This window comes from Oncorhynchus mykiss, chromosome 28 (genome assembly GCF_013265735.2).
Source record: "Oncorhynchus mykiss isolate Arlee chromosome 28, USDA_OmykA_1.1, whole genome shotgun sequence".
Taxonomy (NCBI): domain Eukaryota; kingdom Metazoa; phylum Chordata; class Actinopteri; order Salmoniformes; family Salmonidae; genus Oncorhynchus; species Oncorhynchus mykiss.
In genome coordinates this window covers 41,818,359-41,840,805 of record NC_048592.1, presented here as the reverse complement: position 1 = coordinate 41,840,805, position 22,447 = coordinate 41,818,359, and the positions used below count along the sequence as shown (strand labels likewise).

General features: G+C 44.8%; 1 protein-coding gene across 2 annotated transcripts in view; it reads right to left on the bottom strand.

Moving 5' to 3' along the window:
- Positions 1–22,447, bottom strand: part of LOC110508265 (macrophage mannose receptor 1) — a 99,736-nt gene that overhangs the window by 15,164 nt on the left and 62,125 nt on the right. For both annotated transcript variants that reach the window (XM_036966149.1, XM_036966150.1), the window contains exons 15-23: positions 20,810–20,963; positions 16,432–16,470; positions 15,349–15,512; positions 9,615–9,679; positions 6,202–6,302; positions 5,724–5,866; positions 5,390–5,498; positions 4,122–4,249; positions 2,364–2,408 (exon numbers count right to left, since the gene is read on the bottom strand). In XM_036966149.1, coding sequence (XP_036822044.1) covers positions 2,364–2,408; positions 4,122–4,249; positions 5,390–5,498; positions 5,724–5,866; positions 6,202–6,302; positions 9,615–9,679; positions 15,349–15,512; positions 16,432–16,470; positions 20,810–20,963 — 948 coding nt within the window. The remainder of the gene's footprint in view (positions 1–2,363; positions 2,409–4,121; positions 4,250–5,389; positions 5,499–5,723; positions 5,867–6,201; positions 6,303–9,614; positions 9,680–15,348; positions 15,513–16,431; positions 16,471–20,809; positions 20,964–22,447) is intronic.

The window sequence follows — 22,447 nt, the reverse complement described above, 5'->3', positions numbered from 1 at the left end:
CAGGGTATCTTGTCCCTGGGATAGTCCCAGGCTATCTTGTTCCTGGGATAGTCCCAGGGTTTCTTGTCCCTGGATAGTTCCAGGGTTTCTTGTCCCTGGATAGTCCCAGGGTTTCTTGTTCCTGGGATAGTCCCAGGGTTTCTTGTCCCTGGGATAGTCCCAGGGTTTCTTGTCCCTGGGATAGTCCCAGGGTTTCTTGTCCCTGGATAGTCCCAGGGTTTCTTGTTCCTGGGAAAGTCCCAGGGTTTCTTGTCCCTGGAATAGTCCCAGGGTTTCTTGTCCCTGGGAAAGGACCAGGGTTACTTGTCCTTGGGAAAGTCCCATGGTATCTTGTCCCTGGGAAAGTCCCAGGGTATCTTGTCCCTGGGAAAGTCCCAGGGTATCTTGTCCCTGGGAAAGTCCCAGGGTATCTTGTCCCTGGGAAAGTCCCAGGGTATCTTGTCCCTGGGAAAGTCCCAGGGTATCTTGTCCCTGGGAAAGTCCCAGGGTATCTTGTCCCTGGGAAAGTCCCAGGGTTTCTTGTCCCTGGGAAAGTCCCAGGGTTTCTTGTCCCTGGGAAAGTCCCAGGGTTTCTTGTTCCTGGGAAAGTCCCAGGGTATCCTGTCCCTGGGATAGTCCCAGGGTATCCTGTCCCTGGGATAGTCCCAGGCTATCTTGTCCCTGGGATAGTCCCAGGCTATCTTGTTCCTGGGATAGTCCCAGGGTTTCTTGTCCCTGGGATAGTCCCAGGGTATCTTGTCCCTGGGATAGTCCCAGGGTATCTTGTCCCTGGGATAGTCCCAGGCTATCTTGTCCCTGGGATAGTCCCAGGGTTTCTTGTCCCTGGGATAGTCCCAGGGTATCTTGTCCCTGGGATAGTCCCAGGGTATCTTGTCCCTGGGATAGTCCCAGGGTATCTTGTACCTGGGATAGTCCCAGGGTATCTTGTCCCTGGGATAGTCCCAGGCTATCTTGTTCCTGGGATAGTCCCAGGGTTTCTTGTCCCTGGATAGTCCCAGGGTTTCTTGTCCCTGGATAGTCCCAGGGTTTCTTGTTCCTGGGATAGTCCCATGGTTTCTTGTCCCTGGGATAGTCCCAGGGTTTCTTGTCCCTGGATAGTCCCAGGGTTTCTTGTTCCTGGGAAAGTCCCAGGGTTTCTTGTCCCTGGAATAGTCCCAGGGTTTCTTGTCCCTGGGAAAGGACCAGGGTTACTTGTCCTTGGGAAAGTCTCAGGGTATCTTGTCCCTGGGAAAGTCCCAGGGTATCTTGTCCCTGGGAAAGTCCCAGGGTATCTTTTCCCGGGGAAAGTCCCAGGGTATCTTGTCCCTGGGAAAGTCCCAGGGTATCTTGTCCCTGGGAAAGTCCCAGGGTATCTTGTCCCTGGGAAAGTCCCAGGGTATCTTGTCCCTGGGAAAGTCCCAGGGTATCTTGTCCCTGGGAAAGTCTCAGGGTATCTTGTCCCTGGGAAAGTCCCAGGGTTTCTTGTCCCTGGGAAAGTCCCAGGGTTTCTTGTTCCTGGGAAAGTCCCAGGGTATCCTGTCCCTGGGATAGTCCCAGGCTATCTTGTTCCTGGGATAGTCCCAGCCTTTCTTGTCCCTGGATAGTCCCAGGGTTTCTTGTTCCTGGGATAGTCCCATCCTTTCTTGTCCCTGGATAGTCCCAGGGTTTCTTGTCTCTGGATAGTCCCAGGGTTTCTTGTCCCTGGATAGTCCCAGAGTTTTCAGGAGACAGAGGTAAGCTTTCCTTTTCTTTTTTACCTGGGCTCTGCTCATGGCATGTCTTTTGATCCTGACACCTTCCCCCAAAGAGGCATCGACCAAGTATGAACTCTGGGGTGTTTCCACCAAGTATGAACTCTGGGGTGTTTCCAACCAGTATGAACTCTGGGGTGTTTCCAACCAGTATGAACTCTGGGGTGTTTCCAACAAGTATGAACTCTGGGGTGTTTTCACCAAGTATGAACTCTGGGGTGTTTTCACCAATTATGAACACTGGGGTGTTTCCAACCAGTATGAACTCTGGTGTGTTTTCACCAAGTATGAACTCTGGGGTGTTTCCAACCAGTATGAACTCTGGGGTGTTTCCAACCAGTATGACCTCTGAAGACAATCAATGCAACACAATCTTTTTAAAATGTTTTATTTATTATTATTATTATTTTTATTCTCCAACTTTCTTTCACTTTGAATTTTGCTGCCTAAAAGGTAAGTAATTAATTATATGTTTTTGCCTACTTGGTTTGTGTAGATATGTAGGCAAAAACATATAATTAATTACTTACCTTTTAGGCAGCAAAATGTGAAGACTTTGCAAAGCGGGTGTAGACGTTCACTAGGTCCTGTGTGTGTATGTCTGTGTTTACTTCAAGTTTGAAGGGACTTTACCTGACTATGGAAAAACCATAGCGATGGGAACATCTGCGACAGTGTCTACAATTAAGAAACAAAATATTACATATTATGGGTATTAATTAAAAAACATTATTGGTTTAGGGATAAAATTAGCTAATTAAACTCAAAGTAAACTAACACATCATGTCCAGTTTGCCACACAGTATTACAGGCTGTAATGTATATTATGTGAAATGTTACCTCAATTTTCCCCACTTCCCCCAAATTTAAGGTCTGCTGAGCACAAACTTGAAAGTTGTGAAAATTCTGTGCAACTTCCAGCGGACGTTTACAGTGAACACTGAGGCTGTACCTGCTTTAAGTTACAGTTTTACTGTGAACACTGAGGCAGTACCTGCTTTAAGTTACAGTTTTACTGTGAACACTGAGGCAGTACCTGCTGTAAGTTATAGTTTTAACAGTGGACGAGTAGGCAACTGTGGCTATTTGATCATAATGTAGGTCTACCAGAGTTGCCTACCATTAAAAACAATGGAGAAAATGCATCCCATAAAATTTAACATGGAAATAGATGTTCTATCATTTCAACTTGTTTGCGTGTGTGTTATAAAGACTGGGTTTGTATTGTGGACTTCAGAACGTTCTGGTGAATAAACTGTACTAGCCTTTTGCATAAGCTGGGTCTTTGCCTAATTATTATTAAACCCATGGTCTTACAAACCCCGGGGACTGGTCAAAGCTATTGATTGTTTATCATTGGAATTGAAAATTGTTGAACAGGCTAGTAATAGGGGTTGCAAATATGGCGACGGATAATTTGAGGAAGATTCAGGGTCCAGATTTTCCAGCCCAGCTGATCTGTAGGGGTCCAAATTTTGCAGCTCTTTCAGAACATCAGCTGTCTGGATGAAGGAGAAGCGGGGGGGGGGGGGCAATTTGCTTTAGGGGGTGCTGAGCTGTTGGCCGGGGTAGGGGTAGCCTGGTGGAAAGCATAGAGAAATACTTCTTAAAATTGTTGACTAGAGGGTAGCTATAACTGGGCTAATAACTAGCTAACTAGCAAAACATACACATGTAGCTCTCACTTTGATCTCAGAACAGAGCATCTAATCCCGACTGCTCCTGCTGTAGCCTAAACACAGTGAACGGCACAGATCCATATATGGCTATGGCTATTTGCATATAGGCCTACTGCAGCTCTGATTGGTAATGGGGCACCTGTCTGTGTAGAGTACAGACTGAGTCCTGCCTGTCAATAGAATCCTACTCCAATGTGCTCTGCCTACAAGAAAGTCTCTTGCACAGTTAGTTTGCATACTAAGTCTTGCATAGTTAGTTTGCATACTAAGTCTTGCACAGTTAGTTTGCATACTAAGTCTTGCACAGTTAGTTTGCATACTAAGTCTTGCACAGTTAGTTTGCATACTAAGTCTTGCACAGTTAGTTTGCATACTAAGTCTTGCACAGTTAGTTTGCATACTAAGTCTTGCACAGTTAGTTTTGTGTCGATATGTTACATAAAAATGGTCTAACATTGTGTTGATTCGATCCCAATTCCCACAGTAGAGCTTAACATTGTTAACTGAAGGGGAAAACTAGAGAAAGGTGAGTGAAGTTCAATCTCGTGCTTCTCTGCAGTTTAGGCGGGAACATTGATGATGTCTTATGTGAATGTTTTGTTTATGTTTAAATGTCTGCTTGGCCGTCATGTCTACGACCAGCTGTGGTATATTGGCCATGGAAAACAACCCTCGGCCCTCATTGCTTAGGTAAATATTTGTACATGCGTACCTTCTTGAAATCCAAGTTTAAGTATTTGACTGCCTGGCCATCGGTCCAGACAAACGCGTCCCGGTTTAAGTTACTCAGTCCAATCCACAGGTCAGTAGCACCAGAAGTCATCTGGGTCATCAGAAACACTGCAACCATAGAGATAGAAAGAGGACTCATCTTTATATCTGTGTCATTATAGAGTCTGTGACAGCATGGGTAGCTCCATAGAGATAGTTAGAGGACTCATCCTTATATCTGTTCTATTATAGCATCTGTGACAGCATGGGCAGCTCCATTGAGGCTGCAACCCATAGGAATCCCCACCCAGTTGACTACTTAAAAATGGTGGAATCCCTCAATCCATCCAGAGCCCTCTATCTCTATTGCTACAACCCACAGGAGAGAGTGTTGGTCAGGAGAGAACTCATCAACTCATCACTGACTGACTGACATGTGGCTGATGGTACTGTCATTTCCATCTGTAAAACAAGATGCTACTGACACTAATAGTAGCATCCATGGGATGTTTATGTGCATGACTGTCTGTAAAATGTCACTTGATCAGCTGATCAGTTTAGGGTCAGTGGTGTTGTCTGTGGGTGTTAAATACCTGCCAGTCTAAGAGAAGATGACCGTTCATTCAGTATATATATATTTTGCAGTGGTGTAAAGTATTTTAAGTACTTAAGTAGTTTATGTGGGTATCTGTACTTTACTATTTATATTTTTGACAACTTTTACTTTTCCTTCACTACATTCCTAAAGAAAATAATGAACTTTTTACTCCATACATTTTTCCTGACACTCCAAAGTACTTGTTACATTCAGGAAAATGGTCAATTCACACTCTTATCAAGAGAACATCCCTGGTCATCCCTACTGTCTCTCTGTTGAGTTTGTAAATTATGTCTGAGTGTTGGAGCCCCTGGGTATCCATTAATTAAAAAAACTGGAAAATCGTGCCGTCTTGTTTGCTTAATATTTACTTTTGAAACTTAAGTATATTTAAAAAAAACAAATACTTTTAGACTTTTACTCAAGTAGTATTTTACTGGGTGACTTTGAATTTTACTGGAGTCATTTTCTATTAACGCATCTTTACTTTTACTGACGTATAAAAATGGGGTACTTCTTCCACCACTGATTTGTTTATAAAGTATGTTGTATGTTTTAGGATCAATAGAGGTGATAGGTAGGAGAAAGAGCTATGGTCTTACATGTACTCCTGAGGGAGTGTCTTAGACCGCCACAGATGAGGGGTCATTTAAAGGTTAAAATAATCTCACCTTGCTCCCGCCTACTGGCGATGGACGCCAGGTTAGCTCCCATGGATTGGCAGTACGATCTGGCCTCGAGCCAGGTACAAGGCACCCGGTATCCAATCAATTTGTAGCACTATAATCAAATCAATAAGCAATAAATCAAGTTGATTCAAGTTGATTGATTATAGGCAAAAACTTTGAGTTTGACTTTCATTCTCAAAGCCTGTTATAAAACTGTATTGTCTGTTTTCACGTGAAAGACATTCAACATATTATTATTACATAATCATTATTTTAACACTCTTCCTGTGTAACCTTTGATCTCTGACCTTAGGATCCATTCTCTCCTCTTACTGACCTTAGACTGGTAGCGGACCCATTCCGGGGGGCAGCCTCCTGTGGGGGGGGCAGTAGGGGGCACGGTGCTGTTCACTGGGGGGGAACCACTCCTCTCACAGATGGACCTCATTTCAGTGCCACAGTTATAGTCATGCCAGAAACCTGGAGACACAGACACATAGTTATAGTCATGCAGAAACCTGAAGACACATAGTTAGATTCATGCCAGAAACCTGAAGACACAGATACATAGTTATAGTCATGCCAGAAACCTGGAGACACAGACACACAGTTATAGTCATGCCAGAAACCTGAACACTCAATCACATAGTTATAGTCAAGCCAGAAACCTGAACACTCAGACACACAGTTATAGTAGACCTAATCATGCCATTGAGTTATGTGGTAACCAGCCCCAAGATTCAGAATGAAAATAACTCAATGGAAGTTCTTATAAGAGAGGAACATTTTTGGGCCTCGACTCATCTTTAGCTCACCCATGGAGCTGGACATGACAACACAGTTCTCATCGTTGTTCTTGAAGTCCGGCTGGTTGTTGTCCCATCTCTGGAATACTACTGGGGAACCGTCCATCCACCTGGACAGAACACAGGACACAATCACTCAGAACACAAGGATTCAAGAACTCAGAACACAGGACACAATAACTAAGAACACAAGGATTCAAGAACTCAGAACACAAGAACATGAGAACTAAGAACACAAGAACATGAGAACTAAGAACACAAATCATAAGATACTGAATATCCCTTTGAGCATGGTGCATAATTACACTTTGGATGGTGTACACCCAGTCACTACAAAGATGCAGGCGCCCATAATTAAGATGCTGGAGGGGAAGGAAACCACTCAGGGAGTTCACCATGAGGTCAATGGTGACATTAAACCAGTGTAATGGCTGTGATAGGAGGAAACTTAGGATGGATCAACAATCACAATACTAACCTGAATGATAGAGTGAAAAGAAGGAAGCCTGTACTGAACAGAAAATAAGGCAACAAGGCACTAAAGTAATTTGGCAAAAGAAAATGGCAAAGCATTTAACTTTTTGTCCTGAATACAAAGTGTTATGTTTGGGGAAAATCCAATACAACACATTACTGAGTACCACTCTTCACATTTTCAATCATAGTGGTGGCTGCATCATGTTATGGGTATGCTTGTCATCGTTAAGGACTGGGGAGGTTTTCAGGATAAAATTAAATGGAATGGAGCGTAGCACAAGCAAAATCCTAGAGGACAACCTGGTTCAGTCTGCTTTCCACCTGACACTAGGAGATGAATTCACCTTTCAGCAGAACAATAACCTAAAACACAAGGCCATATTTACACTGGAGTTGCTTACCAAGAAGACAGCGAATGTTCCTGAGTGGACGATATTAAAGTTTTGACTTAAATCTACTTGAAAATCTATAGCAAGAGCTGAAAATGGTTGTCTAGCAATGATCAACAACCAATTTGACAGAGCTTGAATAATGTTTTAAAGAATAATGGGTAAATGTTGAAGAATCCAGGTGTGGAAAGCTCTTAGAGACTCACCCAGAAAGACTCACAGCTGTAATCGCTGCCAAGGGTGATTCTAACATGTGTTCAATCAGAGGTGGGAATACTTATGTAAATTAGATATGTCTGTATTTCATTTTCAATAAATGTGTAAACATTTCTAAAAACAAGTTTGTACTTTGTCATTATGGGGTATTGTGTGTTGACTATAAAATATACTATTTAACCCATTTTGAATTCAGGCTGTAACAACAAAATGTGGAATAAATCAAGGGGTATGAATCCTTTCTAAATGAACTGTATGTATTACTGATAAGTCAGTAATACTCACACGAAACATGGAACTCAGAACACAAGAACTCAGCAACACACAAGACATGGAACACATAAAGAACACGGACAATACACAGAAAATATGCTATGTTCATGTCATGCCGGAATGTTCGGAAATACAACTTCTAAACAGAGCAATGAGGTGTGCATTCACATGCTTTGAACTGGTTGAGAACGCCAACTGGCTAATGTCTAAGTAGCTACGTCAACCCATGAACAAAAAGCGCAGCCAACACGCTCTCATCCAAATTATAGTGTTAAAACCTTTTCTAACTAGGGGGCAGTATTTTCATTTTTGGATAAAAAAACGTTCCCGTTTTAAACAAGATATTTTGTCACGAAAAGATGCTCGACTATGCATATAATTGACAGCTTTGGATAGAAAACACTCTGACGTTTCCAAAACTGCAAAGATATTGTCTGTGAGTGCAACAGAACTGATGTTACAGGCGAAACCCAGATACAAATCCAATCAGGAAGTGCCGCATTTTTTGAAACCGCCTCATGCCAATGACTCCTTATATGGCTTTGAATGAGCTACGAATGAGCTTACGTTTTCTACGTATTCCCCAAGGTGACTACAGCATTGTGACGTCTTTTTACGCACTTATGTTGAAGAATAGCCGTAAGGGACCACATTTAGCAAGTGGTCACATGATGTCTCCCGCAGGAAATCTTGCGTAAAGTACTGAGGTAGACATTTTTCCAATCGCTTCTTATGAGAAACCAATTGTCTCGACGGATATATTATCAAATAGATATGTTAAAAACACCTTGAGGATAGATTCTAAACAACGTTTGCCATGTTTCTGTCGATATTATGGAGCTAATTTGGAAAAAAGTTTGGCGTTGTAGTGACTGCATTTTCCGGTCGATTTCTCAGCCAAACCTGACGAACAAACGGGAGCTATTTCGCCTACAAAAATAATATTTTGGGAAAAAAGGAACATTTGCTATCTAACTGGGAGTCTCCTGAGTGAAAACATCTGAAGTTCTTCAAAGGTAAATTATTTAATTTGGTTGCTTTTCTTATTTTTGTGAAAATGTTGCCTGATGCCAGCAGAGCCTAGTGTTGGATTCTGTGTTTTACATTATAGCCATTACCATATATATGATTGAATATTATCTGCTGTTGGCTTGTGTGGATGTATGTATGTGTTACGCAACATAGCTGACTTGAAACATTGTTAACAGTTTCAGGGCCATGGGCCTTTCTCATGATGGAAAAATACAAAGAAGCATGAAGACAGGAACTGTTCAATGAGTTGGGGGGGGCACATTCAGAGCGGGGTGTTGCAGAACAAGCGGTCTTTTGTTAGATAACAGGAGCCAGGTGCAGAGATAACGGTATCGAGCATGAGCGCATGGATGTTCTTCACAGCAACAGTTACATCTATCAACAGAAGCGCCAAGAGGCTGAGCAATAGGCTGAGCAAGTTTAAACCACGCCCAGCCTCTACTGTGATAGGCCAACAGACGGGTTGGAACTGTCTATCACAGTATAAAGAATACTGTTTACATACGTCTTGTCAGTTCTCTGTTCTGCCCTGCGTGGTATTACAGTGAGCCCGTAAGTTGCACTTGCCATTTATTACTTAGCTAATAAAAAATACATAGTATAAAATCTGTAACTCATTGTTATATTTATCCTGATACCAGATTTGAATTTACGCAACCCTAACACTAGCCATAGCATTATGCCATGATAAACATACACAATGACAGTGTGATTAACAAAACGCTAAGCTGTGTCTCAATATATTTCATTTGTGATTTTCATGAATAGGAGAATTTTCTAGGAAGATTTATGTCCGCTGCGTTATGCTAATTCGTTTGAGGCTACGTTACGCTCCCGCATGCGGGATGGCTAGTATCAAGAAAAAGGTCCTTTCAAACCGATTTCTCCCAGAAAGGAAGCTCGTATTTCAGAGTTTCTAGAAGGTCATGAATGCAGCAATAGAACAGCAGTTTGACACCACTAGTTTAGAAGTGATATAAAAAACGTTTTATTTTTCTCTGTTTGATATTCTTCTTTTACTCATTTCATACTCACCCGAAAGAGCGATCAAGATCAACTGTGAGCCCGATGTAATGGCTTCCTAATTGCTCTTTATTGATCTGAAAAAAAGAGCAATTAGCATTAGGGACAAGCTGTCTTGGAGTCCACATGGGCCAGCGTCCGTTTCAACACCTTGATTCAGTGTATTTCAGTGGTGGAAAAATTACCCAATTGTGATAATTGAGTAAAAGTAAAGATACCTTAATATAAAATGAAAGTCACCCAGTAAAATACTACTTAAGTAAAAGTCTAAAAGTATCTTTTTAAAAACACTTAAGGATCAAAAGTAAATGTCAAAATCCTTATATTAAGCAAATCTTTTTTATATACGGATAGCCAGGTGTTACGGAGCGTGAATGAGGACCCAAAAGCGAATTAACGTAAACAGAACTTCTTTAATAACAAAACATAGGTAGGCTCAGATGGACCGGCAGATTCCGACAGGACAGGACAAGGTTGCAGCAAACATGACGATAGTCTGGTTCAGGCATGAAAAACACAAACAAGAATCCGACAAAGACAGGAACAAAAACAGAGAGAGATATAGAGGACTAATCAGAGGGAAAAAGGGAACAGGTGGGAAAAGGGGTGACGAGGTAGTTAGGAGGAGACAAGGAACAGCTGGGGGAAAGAGGGGGAGAAAAGGTAACCTAATAACGACCAGCAGAGGGAGACAGGGTGAAGGGAAAGGACAGAAACAAGACACAACATGACAATACATGACAGTACCCCCCCACTCACCGAGCGCCTCCTGGCGCACTCGAGGAGGAAACCTGGCGGCAACGGAGGAAATCATCGATCAGCGCACGGTCCAGCACGTCCCGAGAGGGAACCCAACTCCTCTCCTCAGGACCGTACCCCTCCCAATCTACTAGGTACTGATGACCACGGCCCCGAGGACGCATGTCCAAAATCCTACGGACCCTGTAGATGGGTGCGCCCTCGACAAGGATGGGGGGGGGGGAAGACGAGCGGGGGCGCGAAGAACGGGCTTGACACAGGAGACATGGAAGACCGGGTGGACGCGACGAAGATATCGCGGAAGAAGAAGTCGCACTGCGACAGGATTAATGATCCGAGAAATACGGAACGGACCAATGAACCGCGGGGTCAACTTGCGAGAAGCGGTCTTAAGGGGAAGGTTCTGAGTGGAGAGCCAAACTCTCTGACCGCGACAATATCTAGGACTCTTAGTTCTACGCTTATTAGCAGCTCTCACAGTCTGCGCCCTATAACGGCAAAGTGCAGACCTGACCCTCTTCCAGGTGCGCTCGCAACGTTGGACAAAAGCCTGAGCGGAGGGGACGCTGGACTCGGCGAACTGAGATGAGAACAGCGGAGGCTGGTACCCGAGGCTACTCTGAAAAGGAGATAGCCCGGTCGCAGACGAAGGAAGCGAGTTGTGGGCGTATTCTGCCCAGGGGAGCTGTTCTGACCAAGACGCAGGGTTGCGAAAAGAAAGACTGCGTAAGATGCGACCAATAGTCTGATTGGCCCGTTCTGCTTGACCGTTAGACTGGGGGTGAAAGCCGGAAGAGAGACTGACGGAAGCCCCAATCAAACGGCAAAACTCCCTCCAAAATTGAGACGTGAATTGCGGACCTCTGTCCGAAACGACGTCTGACGGAAGGCCATGAATTCTGAAAACATTCTCGATGATGATTTGTGCCGTCTCTTTAGCAGAAGGAAGCTTAGCAAGGGGAATAAAATGAGCCGCCTTAGAGAACCTGTCGACAACCGTAAGAATAACAGTCTTCCCCGCTGACGAAGGCAGTCCGGTGACAAAATCTAAGGCGATGTGAGACCACGGTCGAGAGGGAATGGGAAGCGGCCTGAGACGGCCGGCAGGAGGGGAGTTACCGGACTTAGTCTGCGCGCAGACCGAACAAGCAGCCACGAAGCGACGCGTGTCATGCTCCCGGGTGGGCCACCAAAAACGCTGGCGAATGGAAGCAAGCGTACCCCGAACGCCAGGATGGCCGGCTAACTTGGCAGAGTGAGCCCACTGAAGAACGGCCAGACGAGTAGGAACGGGAACGAAAAGAAGGTTCCTAGGACAAGCGCGCGGCGACGGAGTTTGAGTGAGTGCTTGCTTTACCTGCCTCTCAATTCCCCAGACAGTCAACCCGACAACACGCCCCTCAGGGAGAATCCCCTCGGGGTCAGTGGAGGCTACTGAAGAACTGAAGAGACGAGATAAAGCATCAGGCTTGGTGTTCTTAGAGCCCGGACGATAAGAAATCACAAACTCGAAACGAGCGAAAAACAGCGCCCAGCGCGCCTGACGCGCATTAAGTCGTTTGGCATAACGGATGTACTCAAGGTTCCTATGGTCAGTCCAAACGACAAAAGGAACGGTCGCCCCCTCCAACCACTGTCGCCATTCGCCTAGGGCTAAGCGGATGGCGAGCAGTTCGCGGTTTCCCACATCATAGTTACGTTCCGACGGCGACAGGCGATGAGAAAAATACGCGCAAGGGTGGACCTTGTCGTCAGAGAGGGAGCGCTGAGAAAGAATGGCTCCCACGCCCACCTCTGACGCGTCAACCTCGACAACGAACTGTCTAGTGACGTCAGGTGTAACAAGGATAGGTGCGGATGTAAAACGATTCTTGAGGAGATCAAAAGCTCCCTGGGCGGAAACGGACCACTTAAAGCACGTCTTGACAGAAGTAAGGGCTGTGAGAGGAGCTGCCACCTGACCGAAATTACGGATGAAACGACGATAGAAGTTCGCGAAGCCGAGAAAGCGCTGCAGCTCGACGCGTGACTTAGGGACGGGCCAATCAATGACAGCTTGGACCTTAGCGGGATCCATCTTAATGCCTTCAGCGGAAATAACAGAACCGAGAAATGTGACGGAGGAGGCATGAAAAGAGCACTTCTCAGCCTTCACAAAAAGACAATTCTCTAAAAGGCGCTGGAGGACACGTCGAACGTGCTGAACATGAATCTGGAGTGACGGTGAAAAAATCAGGATATCGTCAAGGTAAACGAAAACAAAGATGTTCAGCATGTCTCTCAGGACATCATTGACTAATGCCTGAAAGACAGCTGGAGCGTTAGCGAGGCCGAAAGGAAGAACCCGGTATTCAAAGTGCCCTAACGGAGTGTTAAACGCCGTCTTCCACTCGTCCCCCTCCCTGATGCGCACGAGATGGTAAGCGTTACGAAGGTCCAACTTAGTGAAAAACCTGGCTCCCTGCAGGATCTCGAAGGCTGAAGACATAAGAGGAAGCGGATAACGATTCTTCACTGTTATGTCATTCAGCCCTCGATAATCTATGCAGGGGCGCAGGGACCCGTCCTTCTTCTTAACAAAAAAAACCCCCGCTCCGGCGGGAGAGGAGGAGGGGACTATGGTACCGGCGGCAAGAGCTACAGACAAATAATCTTCGAGAGCCTTACGTTCGGGAGCCGACAGAGAGTATAGTCTACCCCGGGGGGGAGTGGTTCCCGGAAGGAGATCAATACTACAATCATACGACCGGTGTGGGGGAAGAGAGGTGGCCCTGGACCGACTGAACACCGTGCGCAGATCGTGATATTCCTCCGGCACCCCTGTCAAATCACCAGGCTCCTCCTGTGAAGAGACAGAGGAAACAGGAGGGATAGCAGACATTAAACATTTCACATGACAAGAGACGTTCCAGGAGAGGATAGAATTACTAGACCAATTAATGGAAGGATTATGACAAACTAGCCAGGGATGGCCCAAAACAACAGGTGTAAAAGGTGAACGAAAAATTAAAAAAGAAATGGTTTCGCTATGATTACCAGAAACAGTGAGGGTTAAAGGTAGCGTCTCACGCTGAATCCTGGGGAGAGGACTACCATCCAGGGCGAACAAGGCCGTGGACTCCCTTAACTGTCTGAGAGGAATGTCATGTTCCCGAGCCCAGGTCTCGTCCATAAAACAGCCCTCCGCCCCAGAGTCTATTAAGGCACTGCAGGAAGCTGACGAACCGGTCCAGCGTAGATGGACCGACAAGGTAGTGCAGGATCTTGAAGGAGAGACAGGAGTAGTAGCGCTCACCAGTAGCCCTCCGCTTACTGATGAGCTCTGGCTTTTACTGGACATGAAGTGACAAAATGACCAGCAGAACCGCAATAGAGACAGAGGCGGTTGGTGATTCTCCGTTCCCTCTCCTTAGTCGAGATGCGGATACCTCCCAGCTGCATAGGCTCAGCACCCGAGCCGGCAGAGGAAGATGGTAGTGATGCGGAGAGGGGGGCAACGGAGAACGCGAGCTCCTTTCCACGAGCTCGGTGACGAAGATCAACCCGTCGCTCAATGCGAATAGCGAGTTCAATCAAGGAATCCACGCTGGAAGGAACCTCCCGGGAGAGAATCTCATCCTTTACCTCTGCGCGGAGACCCTCCAGAAAACGAGCGAGCAAAGCCGGCTCGTTCCAGCCACTGGAGGCAGCAAGAGTGCGAAACTCAATAGAGTAGTCTGTTATGGATCGATTACCTTGACATAGGGAAGACAGGGCCCTGGAAGCCTCCTCCCCAAAAACAGATCGATCAAAAACCCGTATCATCTCCTCCTTAAAGTCCTGATACTGGTTAGTACACTCAGCCCTTGCCTCCCAGATTGCCGTGCCCCACTCACGAGCCCGTCCAGTAAGGAGAGATATGACGTAGGCGACACGAGCAGTGCTCCTGGAGTAAGTGTTGGGCTGGAGAGAAAACACAATATCACACTGGGTGAGGAACGAGCGGCATTCAGTGGGCTCCCCAGAGTAACACGGCGGGTTATTGATTCTGGGCTCCGGAGATTCGAAAGCCCTGGAAGTGGCCGGTGGATCGAGGCGGAGATGGTGAACCTGTTCTGTGAGGTTGGAGACTTGGGTTGCCAGGGTCTCAACGGCATTTCGAGCAGCAGACAATTTCTGCTCGTGTCTGCCTAGCATCGCTCCCTGGATCTCGACGGCTGAGTGGAGAGGATCCGAAGTCGCTGGGTCCATTCTTGGTCGGATTCTTCTGTTACGGAGCGTGAATGAGGACCCAAAAGCGAATTAACGTAAACAGAACTTCTTTAATAACAAAACATAGGTAGGCTCAGATGGACCGGCAGATTCCGACAGGACAGGACAAGGTTGCAGCAAACATGACGATAGTCTGGTTCAGGCATGAAAAACACAAACAAGAATCCGACAAAGACAGGAACAAAAACAGAGAGAGATATAGAGGACTAATCAGAGGGAAAAAGGGAACAGGTGGGAAAAGGGGTGACGAGGTAGTTAGGAGGAGACAAGGAACAGCTGGGGGAAAGAGGGGGAGAAAAGGTAACCTAATAACGACCAGCAGAGGGAGACAGGGTGAAGGGAAAGGACAGAAACAAGACACAACATGACAATACATGACAGCCAGGGGCACACTCCAACACATCATTTACAAATGAAGCCTTTGTGTTCCGTGAGGCCGTGAGTCTGCCAGATGAGAGGCAGAGGATTTGGACCATTGGACTGTCCTGCTAAGCATTCAAAACATTACTTTTGGGTGTCAGGGAAAATGTGTGGAATAAAAAGTACATCATTTCTTTTAGGAATGTAGTGAAGGAAAAGTAAAAGTCAAAAAATATAAATGTAAAGAACAGATACCCCAAAAAACGACTTAAGTAGTACTTTAAAGTATTTTTACCTAAGCACTATACACCACTTGTGTATATAGCTCTGCCAATGTGTTTGAAGGCAGGACTATAGCGAAACTATAGGTGTTTACCTTTTTCCACAGAAATGTATTTTCTGTTAGTCCGTTGATAACAACAAGGTCCCCATGCCTCTGCTGACAGTAGTGTCTGGCATTCTCCATGGCCAGCACTTCAGTATTAAAGTAATATTGAGAGCCTCCATACTCCAGCCAGCCATCCTCTGTCACATTATACTCTAGACAGGGTTAGAAAATACTCATATAAGTTATGTGCAATTAAGTCCCCTCTAGAGACCAAGCAGATTAGTCCTCTCTAGAGACCAAGCAGATTAATCCTCTCTAGAGACCAAGCAGATAAGGGGACATATTTGCTTGGTGTAGTCTCCAGAGAGGGGATTTATTTGCTTGGTGTAGTCTCTAGAGAAGGGACTTATTTGCTTGGTGTAGTCTCTAGAGAAGGGACTAACCTGCTAATGTCATCTCTAGAGGGGACTTGTCTGCTCGGTCTCTAGAGGGGACTTGTCTGCTCGGTCTCTAGAGGGGACTTGTCCGCTCGGTCTCTAGAGGGGACTTGTCCGCTCGGTCTCTAGAGGGGACTTGTCCGCTCGGTCTCTAGAGGGGACTTGTCCGCTCGGTCTCTAGAGGGGACTTGTCCGCTCGGTCTCTTGAGGGGACTTGTCCGCTCGGTCTCTAGTGGGGACTTGTCCGCTCGGTCTCTAGTGGGGACTTGTCCGCTCGGTCTCTAGTGGGGACTTGTCCGCTCGGTCTCTAGAGGGGACTTGTCCGCTCGGTCTCTAGAGGGGACTTGTCCGCTCGGTCTCTAGAGGGGACTTGTCCGCTCGGTCTCTAGAGGGGACTTGTCCGCTCGGTCTCTATAGGGGACTTGTCCGCTAGGTCTCTAGAGGGGACTTGTCTGCTCGGTCTCTTGAGGGGACTTGTCCGCTAGGTCTCTCGACTTGTCAGAGTTCTTTTGGACTGCGTTCCAAAGTTCACACTAGCATTCTGCAATGCGTCCTCAAAATATTTATACTTTTAATGTGGTGAGCTCATTCATTTATTCATTAAATTAAGAGTGATCGACAACTCATCGACACTTGCCAATATTTTCCAGGGAGTCCTGGGAGCTATGGGATGCGTACTGTCAAGGGGACTTACCAGGGATGGTGTTGTTGGGAGGAGGTAGTGGGGTCACTCCTGTAATGCCACAGAGAAAAGAGGAGGAGAATGTAGAAGACAGGAGGAGAGAGAAGACTGTGTTAGCTCACCAAGCTAAAGCCTTCTGGTCCCAGTAAGGTTACTATTCATGCACGTGAGGTCGACTAAAATACTTCCATCCCACAGACAGAGGCGATACATCCTGAATGTCTTCCTTTTCTAGTGTTGCACTTTTGACCACAACCACAACCACCTAGTGGCCGCAGGGAAACAAATCAGTTTTACCTCATTTCTACCAGCATGTTACATGTGCAACCAGAGAAGAAAAAAAACACTAGACCACCTTTACTCCACCCACAGAGACACATACAAAGATTTCCCTCGCTCTCCATTTGGCAAATCTGACCATAACTATCCACCTGATTCCTGTTTACAAGCAATAACTTAAGCAGGAAGTACCAGTGACTCGCTCAATTTGGAAGTGTTCAGATGACGCAGATGCTAAGCTACAGTACTGTTTTACTAGCAGAGACTGGAATATGTTCAGGGATTCTTCCGATGGCATTGAGTACACCACATCAGTCAATGGCTTCATCAATAATTAATAATTTGAAAATTTCAATAAGCATTTTTCTACTGCTGGCCATGCTTTCCACCTGGCTACTCCTACCCCTGTCAACAGCACTGCACCCCCAACAGCAACTCGCCCAAGCCTTCCCCATTTCTCCTTCTCCCAAATCCATTCAGCTGATGTTCTGAAAGAGCTGCAAAATCTGGACCCCTACAAACCAGCCGGGCTAGACAATCTGGACCCTTTCTTTCTAAAATTATCTGCCGAAATTGTTGCCACCCCTATTACTAGCCTGTTCAACCTCTCTTTCGTGTCGTCTGAGATTCCCAAAGATTGGAAAGCAGCTGCGGTCATCCCCCTCTTCAAAGGGGGGGACACTCTTGACCCAAACTGCTACAGACCTATATCTATCCTACCATGCCTTTCAAAAGGTCTTCGAAAGCCAAGTCAACAAACAGATTACCGACCATTTTGAATCTCACCATACCTTCTCTGCTATGCAATCTGGTTTCAGAGCTGGTCATGGGTGCACCTCAGCCACGCTCAAGGTCCTAAACGATATCTTAACCGCCATCGATAAGAAACATTACTGTGCAGCCGTATTCATTGATCTGGCCAAGGCTTTCGACTCTGTCAATCACCACATCCTCATCGGCAGACTCAACAGCCTTGGTTTCTCAAATGATTGCCTCGCCTGGTTCACCAACTACTTCTCTGATAGAGTTCAGTGTGTCAAATCGGAGGGTCTGTTGTCCGGACCTCTGGCAGTCTCTATGGGGGTGCCACAGGGTTCAATTCTTGGACCGACTCTCTTCTCTGTATACATCAATGAGGTCGCTCTTGCTGCTGGTGAGTCTCTGATCCACCTCTACGCAGACGACACCATTCTGTACACTTCCGGCCCTTCTTTGGACACTGTGTTAACAACCCTCCAGGCAAGCTTCAATGCCATACAACTCTCCTTCCGTGGCCTCCAATTGCTCTTAAATACAAGTAAAACTAAATGCATGCTCTTCAACCGATCGCTACCTGCACCTACCCGCCTGTCCAACATCACTACTCTGGACGGCTCTGACTTAGAATACGTGGACAACTACAAATACTTAGGTGTCTGGTTAAACTGTAAACTCTCCTTCCAGACCCATATCAAACATCTCCAATCCAAAGTTAAATCTAGAATTGGCTTCCTATTTCGCAACAAAGCATCCTTCACTCATGCTGCCAAACATACCCTTGTAAAACTGACCATCCTACCAATCCTCGACTTTGGCGATGTAATTTACAAAATAGCCTCCAATACCCTACTCAACAAATTGGATGCAGTCTATCACAGTGCAATCCGTTTTGTCACCAAAGCCCCATATACTACCCACCATTGCGACCTGTACGCTCTCGTTGGCTGGCCCTCGCTTCATACTCGTCGCCAAACCCACTGGCTCCATGTCATCTACAAGACCCTGCTAGGTAAAGTCCCCCCTTATCTCAGCTCGCTGGTCACCATAGCATCTCCCACCTGTAGCACACGCTCCAGCAGGTATATCTCTCTAGTCACCCCCAAAACCAATTCTTTCTTTGGCCGCCTCTCTTTCCAGTTCTCTGCTGCCAATGACTGGAACGAACTACAAAAATCTCTGAAACTGGAAACACTTATCTCCCTCACTAGCTTTAAGCACCAACTGTCAGAGCAGCTCACAGATTACTGCACCTGTACATAGCCCACCTATAATTTAGCCCTATCAACTACCTCTTTCCCAACTGTATTTAATTTATTTATTTATTTTGCTCCTTTGCACCCCATTATTTTTATTTCTACTTTGCACATTCTTCCATTGCAAAACTACCATTCCAGTGTTTTACTTGCTATATTGTATTTACCTTGCCACCAAGGCCTTTTTTGCCTTTACCTCCCTTCTCACCTCATTTGCTCACATTGTATATAGATTTTTCTACTGTATTATTGACTGTATGTTTGTTTTACTCCATGTGTAACTCTGTGTTGTTGTATCTGTCTAACTGCTTTGCTTTATCTTGGCCAGGTCGCAATTGTAAATGAGAACTTGTTCTCAACTTGCCTACCTGGTTAAATAAAGGTAAAATAAAAATAAAAATAAATTAAAAAAATAAGTGCATCGACGACGTCCCCACAGTACATTCATACCTCAACCAGAAGCTATGGATTACTGGCAACATCTGCACTGAGCTAAAGGGTAGAGCTGCCGCTTTCAAGTAGCGGGACTCTTTCCCGGAAACTTGTAAGAAATACCGCTATGCCCTTCAATGAACCATCAAACAGGCAAAGCATCAATACAGGACAAAGATTGAATTCCACTACACCGGCTCCGATGCTCGTCAGATGTGGCAGGGCTTGCAAACTATTACAGACTACAAAGGGAATCACAGCCGCGAGCTGCCCAGTGAGCCTACCAGACGAGCTAACTGACTTCTATGCGTGCTTTGAGGCAAGCAACACTGAAGCATGTATGAGAGCACCATCTGTTCTGGACGGCTGTGTGATCATGCTCTCCGTAGCCGATGTGAGAACGACCTTTAAATAGGTCAACATTCACAAGGCCGCAGGGCCGGACGGATTACCAGGATGAAACATGAAACATGTTTCAAGCAGATTACCATAGTGCCTGTGCCCAAGAACACCAAGGTAACCTGCCTAAATGACGACCGACTCGCAGCACTCACATCTATAACCATGAAGTGCTTTGAAAGGCTGGTCATGGCTCACATCAACACCATTATCCCAGAAACACTAGACCCACTCCAATTTGCATACCACCCCAACAGATCCACAGATGACGCAATCTCTATTGCACTCCACACTGCCCTTTCCCACGTGGACAAAAGGAACACCTACGTGAAAATGCTATTCATTGACTACAGCTCAGCGTTCAACACCATAGTGTCCTCAAAGCTCATCACTAAGCTAAGGACCCTGGGACTAAACACCCCCCTCTGCAACTGGATCCTGGACTTCCTGACGGGCCACCCCCAGGTGGAAATGGTAAGTAACAACACATCTGCCACGCTGATCCTCAACACAGGGGCCTCTGAGGGGTGCGGGCTCAGTCCCCTCCTGTACTCCCTGTTCACCCGCGACTGCGTGGTCAAGCATGACTCCAACACCATCATTAAGTTTGCTGATGACACAACAGTGGTAGGCCTGATCACCGACAACGATGAGACAGCCTAAAGGGAGGAGGTCAGAGACCTGACCGTGTGGTGCAAAGAGAACAACCTCTCCCTCAACGTGATCAAGACAAAGCAGATGATCATGGACTACAGGAAAAGGAGGGCCAAGCACGCCCCAATTCTCATCGACAGGACTGTAGTGGAGCAGGTTGAGAGCTTCAAGTTCCTTGGTGTCCACATCACCAACAAACTATCATGGTCCAAACACACCAAGACAGTCATGAAGAGAGCACGACAACTGCTATTCCCCTCAGTAGGCTGAAAAGGTGTCTCATGGATCCTCAGATCCTCAAAAAGTTTTACAGATGCACCACTAAGAGCATCCTGACTGGTTGCATCAACGCCTGGTATGGCAACTGAGATGCAGTGCCTTAGACCGCTGCGCCACTCGGTAGCCCCATATAGCCTCGCTACTGTTATTTTATTGATGCTCTTTAATTATTTGTTATTTTTAGATTTTCTTTTTTTCTTCTTTTTCAATTAAATGTTTTCTTTATTCATTTTGAGAGACTCCATACATTACATTAGTTATTGTAGCCATACATTACATTACATTACCTTTAGGGATCTCACACAGCCAGTTATTGTAGCCATACAGTACATTACCTTTCGGGATCTCACACAGCCAGTTGTTGTAGTCCTCACAGTTTACATCGTTCCAGGATCCCTCTTTATCCCAGTAAGAGTTCCTCATCTCAGCACAGGACTCCACGCCGTTGTAGTTGTCGGGTTCCCCCTCCATCCAGTGTTGGAAGGACAGCTGAGGACAAACACATTTGTAAGAGAAACTTTCCCATGAGGTAGTAGTAGTAGTAATATTACTATTGCTAGCAGTATTACTATTAGTAGTAGTACTACTATTAGTAGTAGTAGAAGTATTACTATTAGTAGTAGTAATATTACTATTGCTAGCAGTATTACTATTAGTAGTAGTACTACTATTAGTAGTAGTAGTAGTATTATTATTAGTAGTAGTAGTAGTAGTATTACTATTACTAGCAGTATTACTATTAGTTGTAGTATTACTATTAGTAGTAGCTGTCGTAGTAGTAGTAGTATTAGTAGCAGTGGTAGTAGTAGTAGTCGTATTAGTAGCAGTATTACTATTAGTAGCAGTAGTAGTAGTATTACTTTTAGTAGCAGTAGTATTAGTATTCGTTATAAATAGAAGTAGTAGTAGTACTAGTAGTATTACTATTATAAGTAGTAGTTGTAGTAGCATTACTATTAGTAGTAGAAGTAGAAGTATTACTATTAGTTGCAGTAGTAGTAGTATTACTAGTATTAGCAGTAGTGGAAGTATTACTATTAGTAGTAGTAGAAGTATTACTATTAGTAGCAGTAGTAGTACTATTACTAGTAGTAGTAGTAGTATTACTATTAGTCACAGTAGTAGTAGTATTACTAGTAGTGGTAGTAGTATTACTACTAGTATCATAATTAGTAGTAGAATGACTTAGTAGTAAAGGTAGAAGTATTACCATTAGTAGAAGTAATAGTATTACTAGTAGTAGTAGTAGTACTATTAGTATTATAATTAGTAGTTGTACTAGTATTAGTAGTAGTAGTAGTATTACTATTAGTATTATAGATTGTAGTAGAATTACTATTAGTAGTAGTAGTAGCAGTATTACTATTATTAGTAGTGGTAGTATTACTAGTAGTAGTAGTAGTAGTAGTAGTATTACTATTATTACTATTAGTATTACTATTAGTAGTATTATATATCATTAGTAGTAGTACTAGTATTAGTAGTAGTATTACTATTGGTAGTAGTAGTAGGGGCGGCAGGGTAGCCTAGTGGTTAGAGCGTTGGACTAGTAACCGGAAGGTTGCGAGTTCAAACCCCCGAGCTGACAAGGTACAAATCTGTCGTTCTGCCCCTGAACAGGCAGTTAACCCACTGTTCCCAGGCCGTCATTGAAAATAAGAATTTGTTCTTAACTGACTTGCCTGGTTAAATAAAAATAAAATATGTATGTTAGTAGTAGTAGTAGTAGTATTACTATTATTATTATTATTTTAGAAGTAGTAGTAGTAATAGTAGTATTACTAACAGTATTACTATTAGTAGTAGTAGTAGTAATATTACTATTAGTAGCAGTAGTTGTAGTAGTATTACTACTAGTATTATAATTACTAGTAGTAGTAGTATTACTATTATTACTATTAGTATTACTATTCGTAGTATTGTATATCATTAGAAGTAGTAGTAGTAATAGTAGTATTACTAACAGTATTACT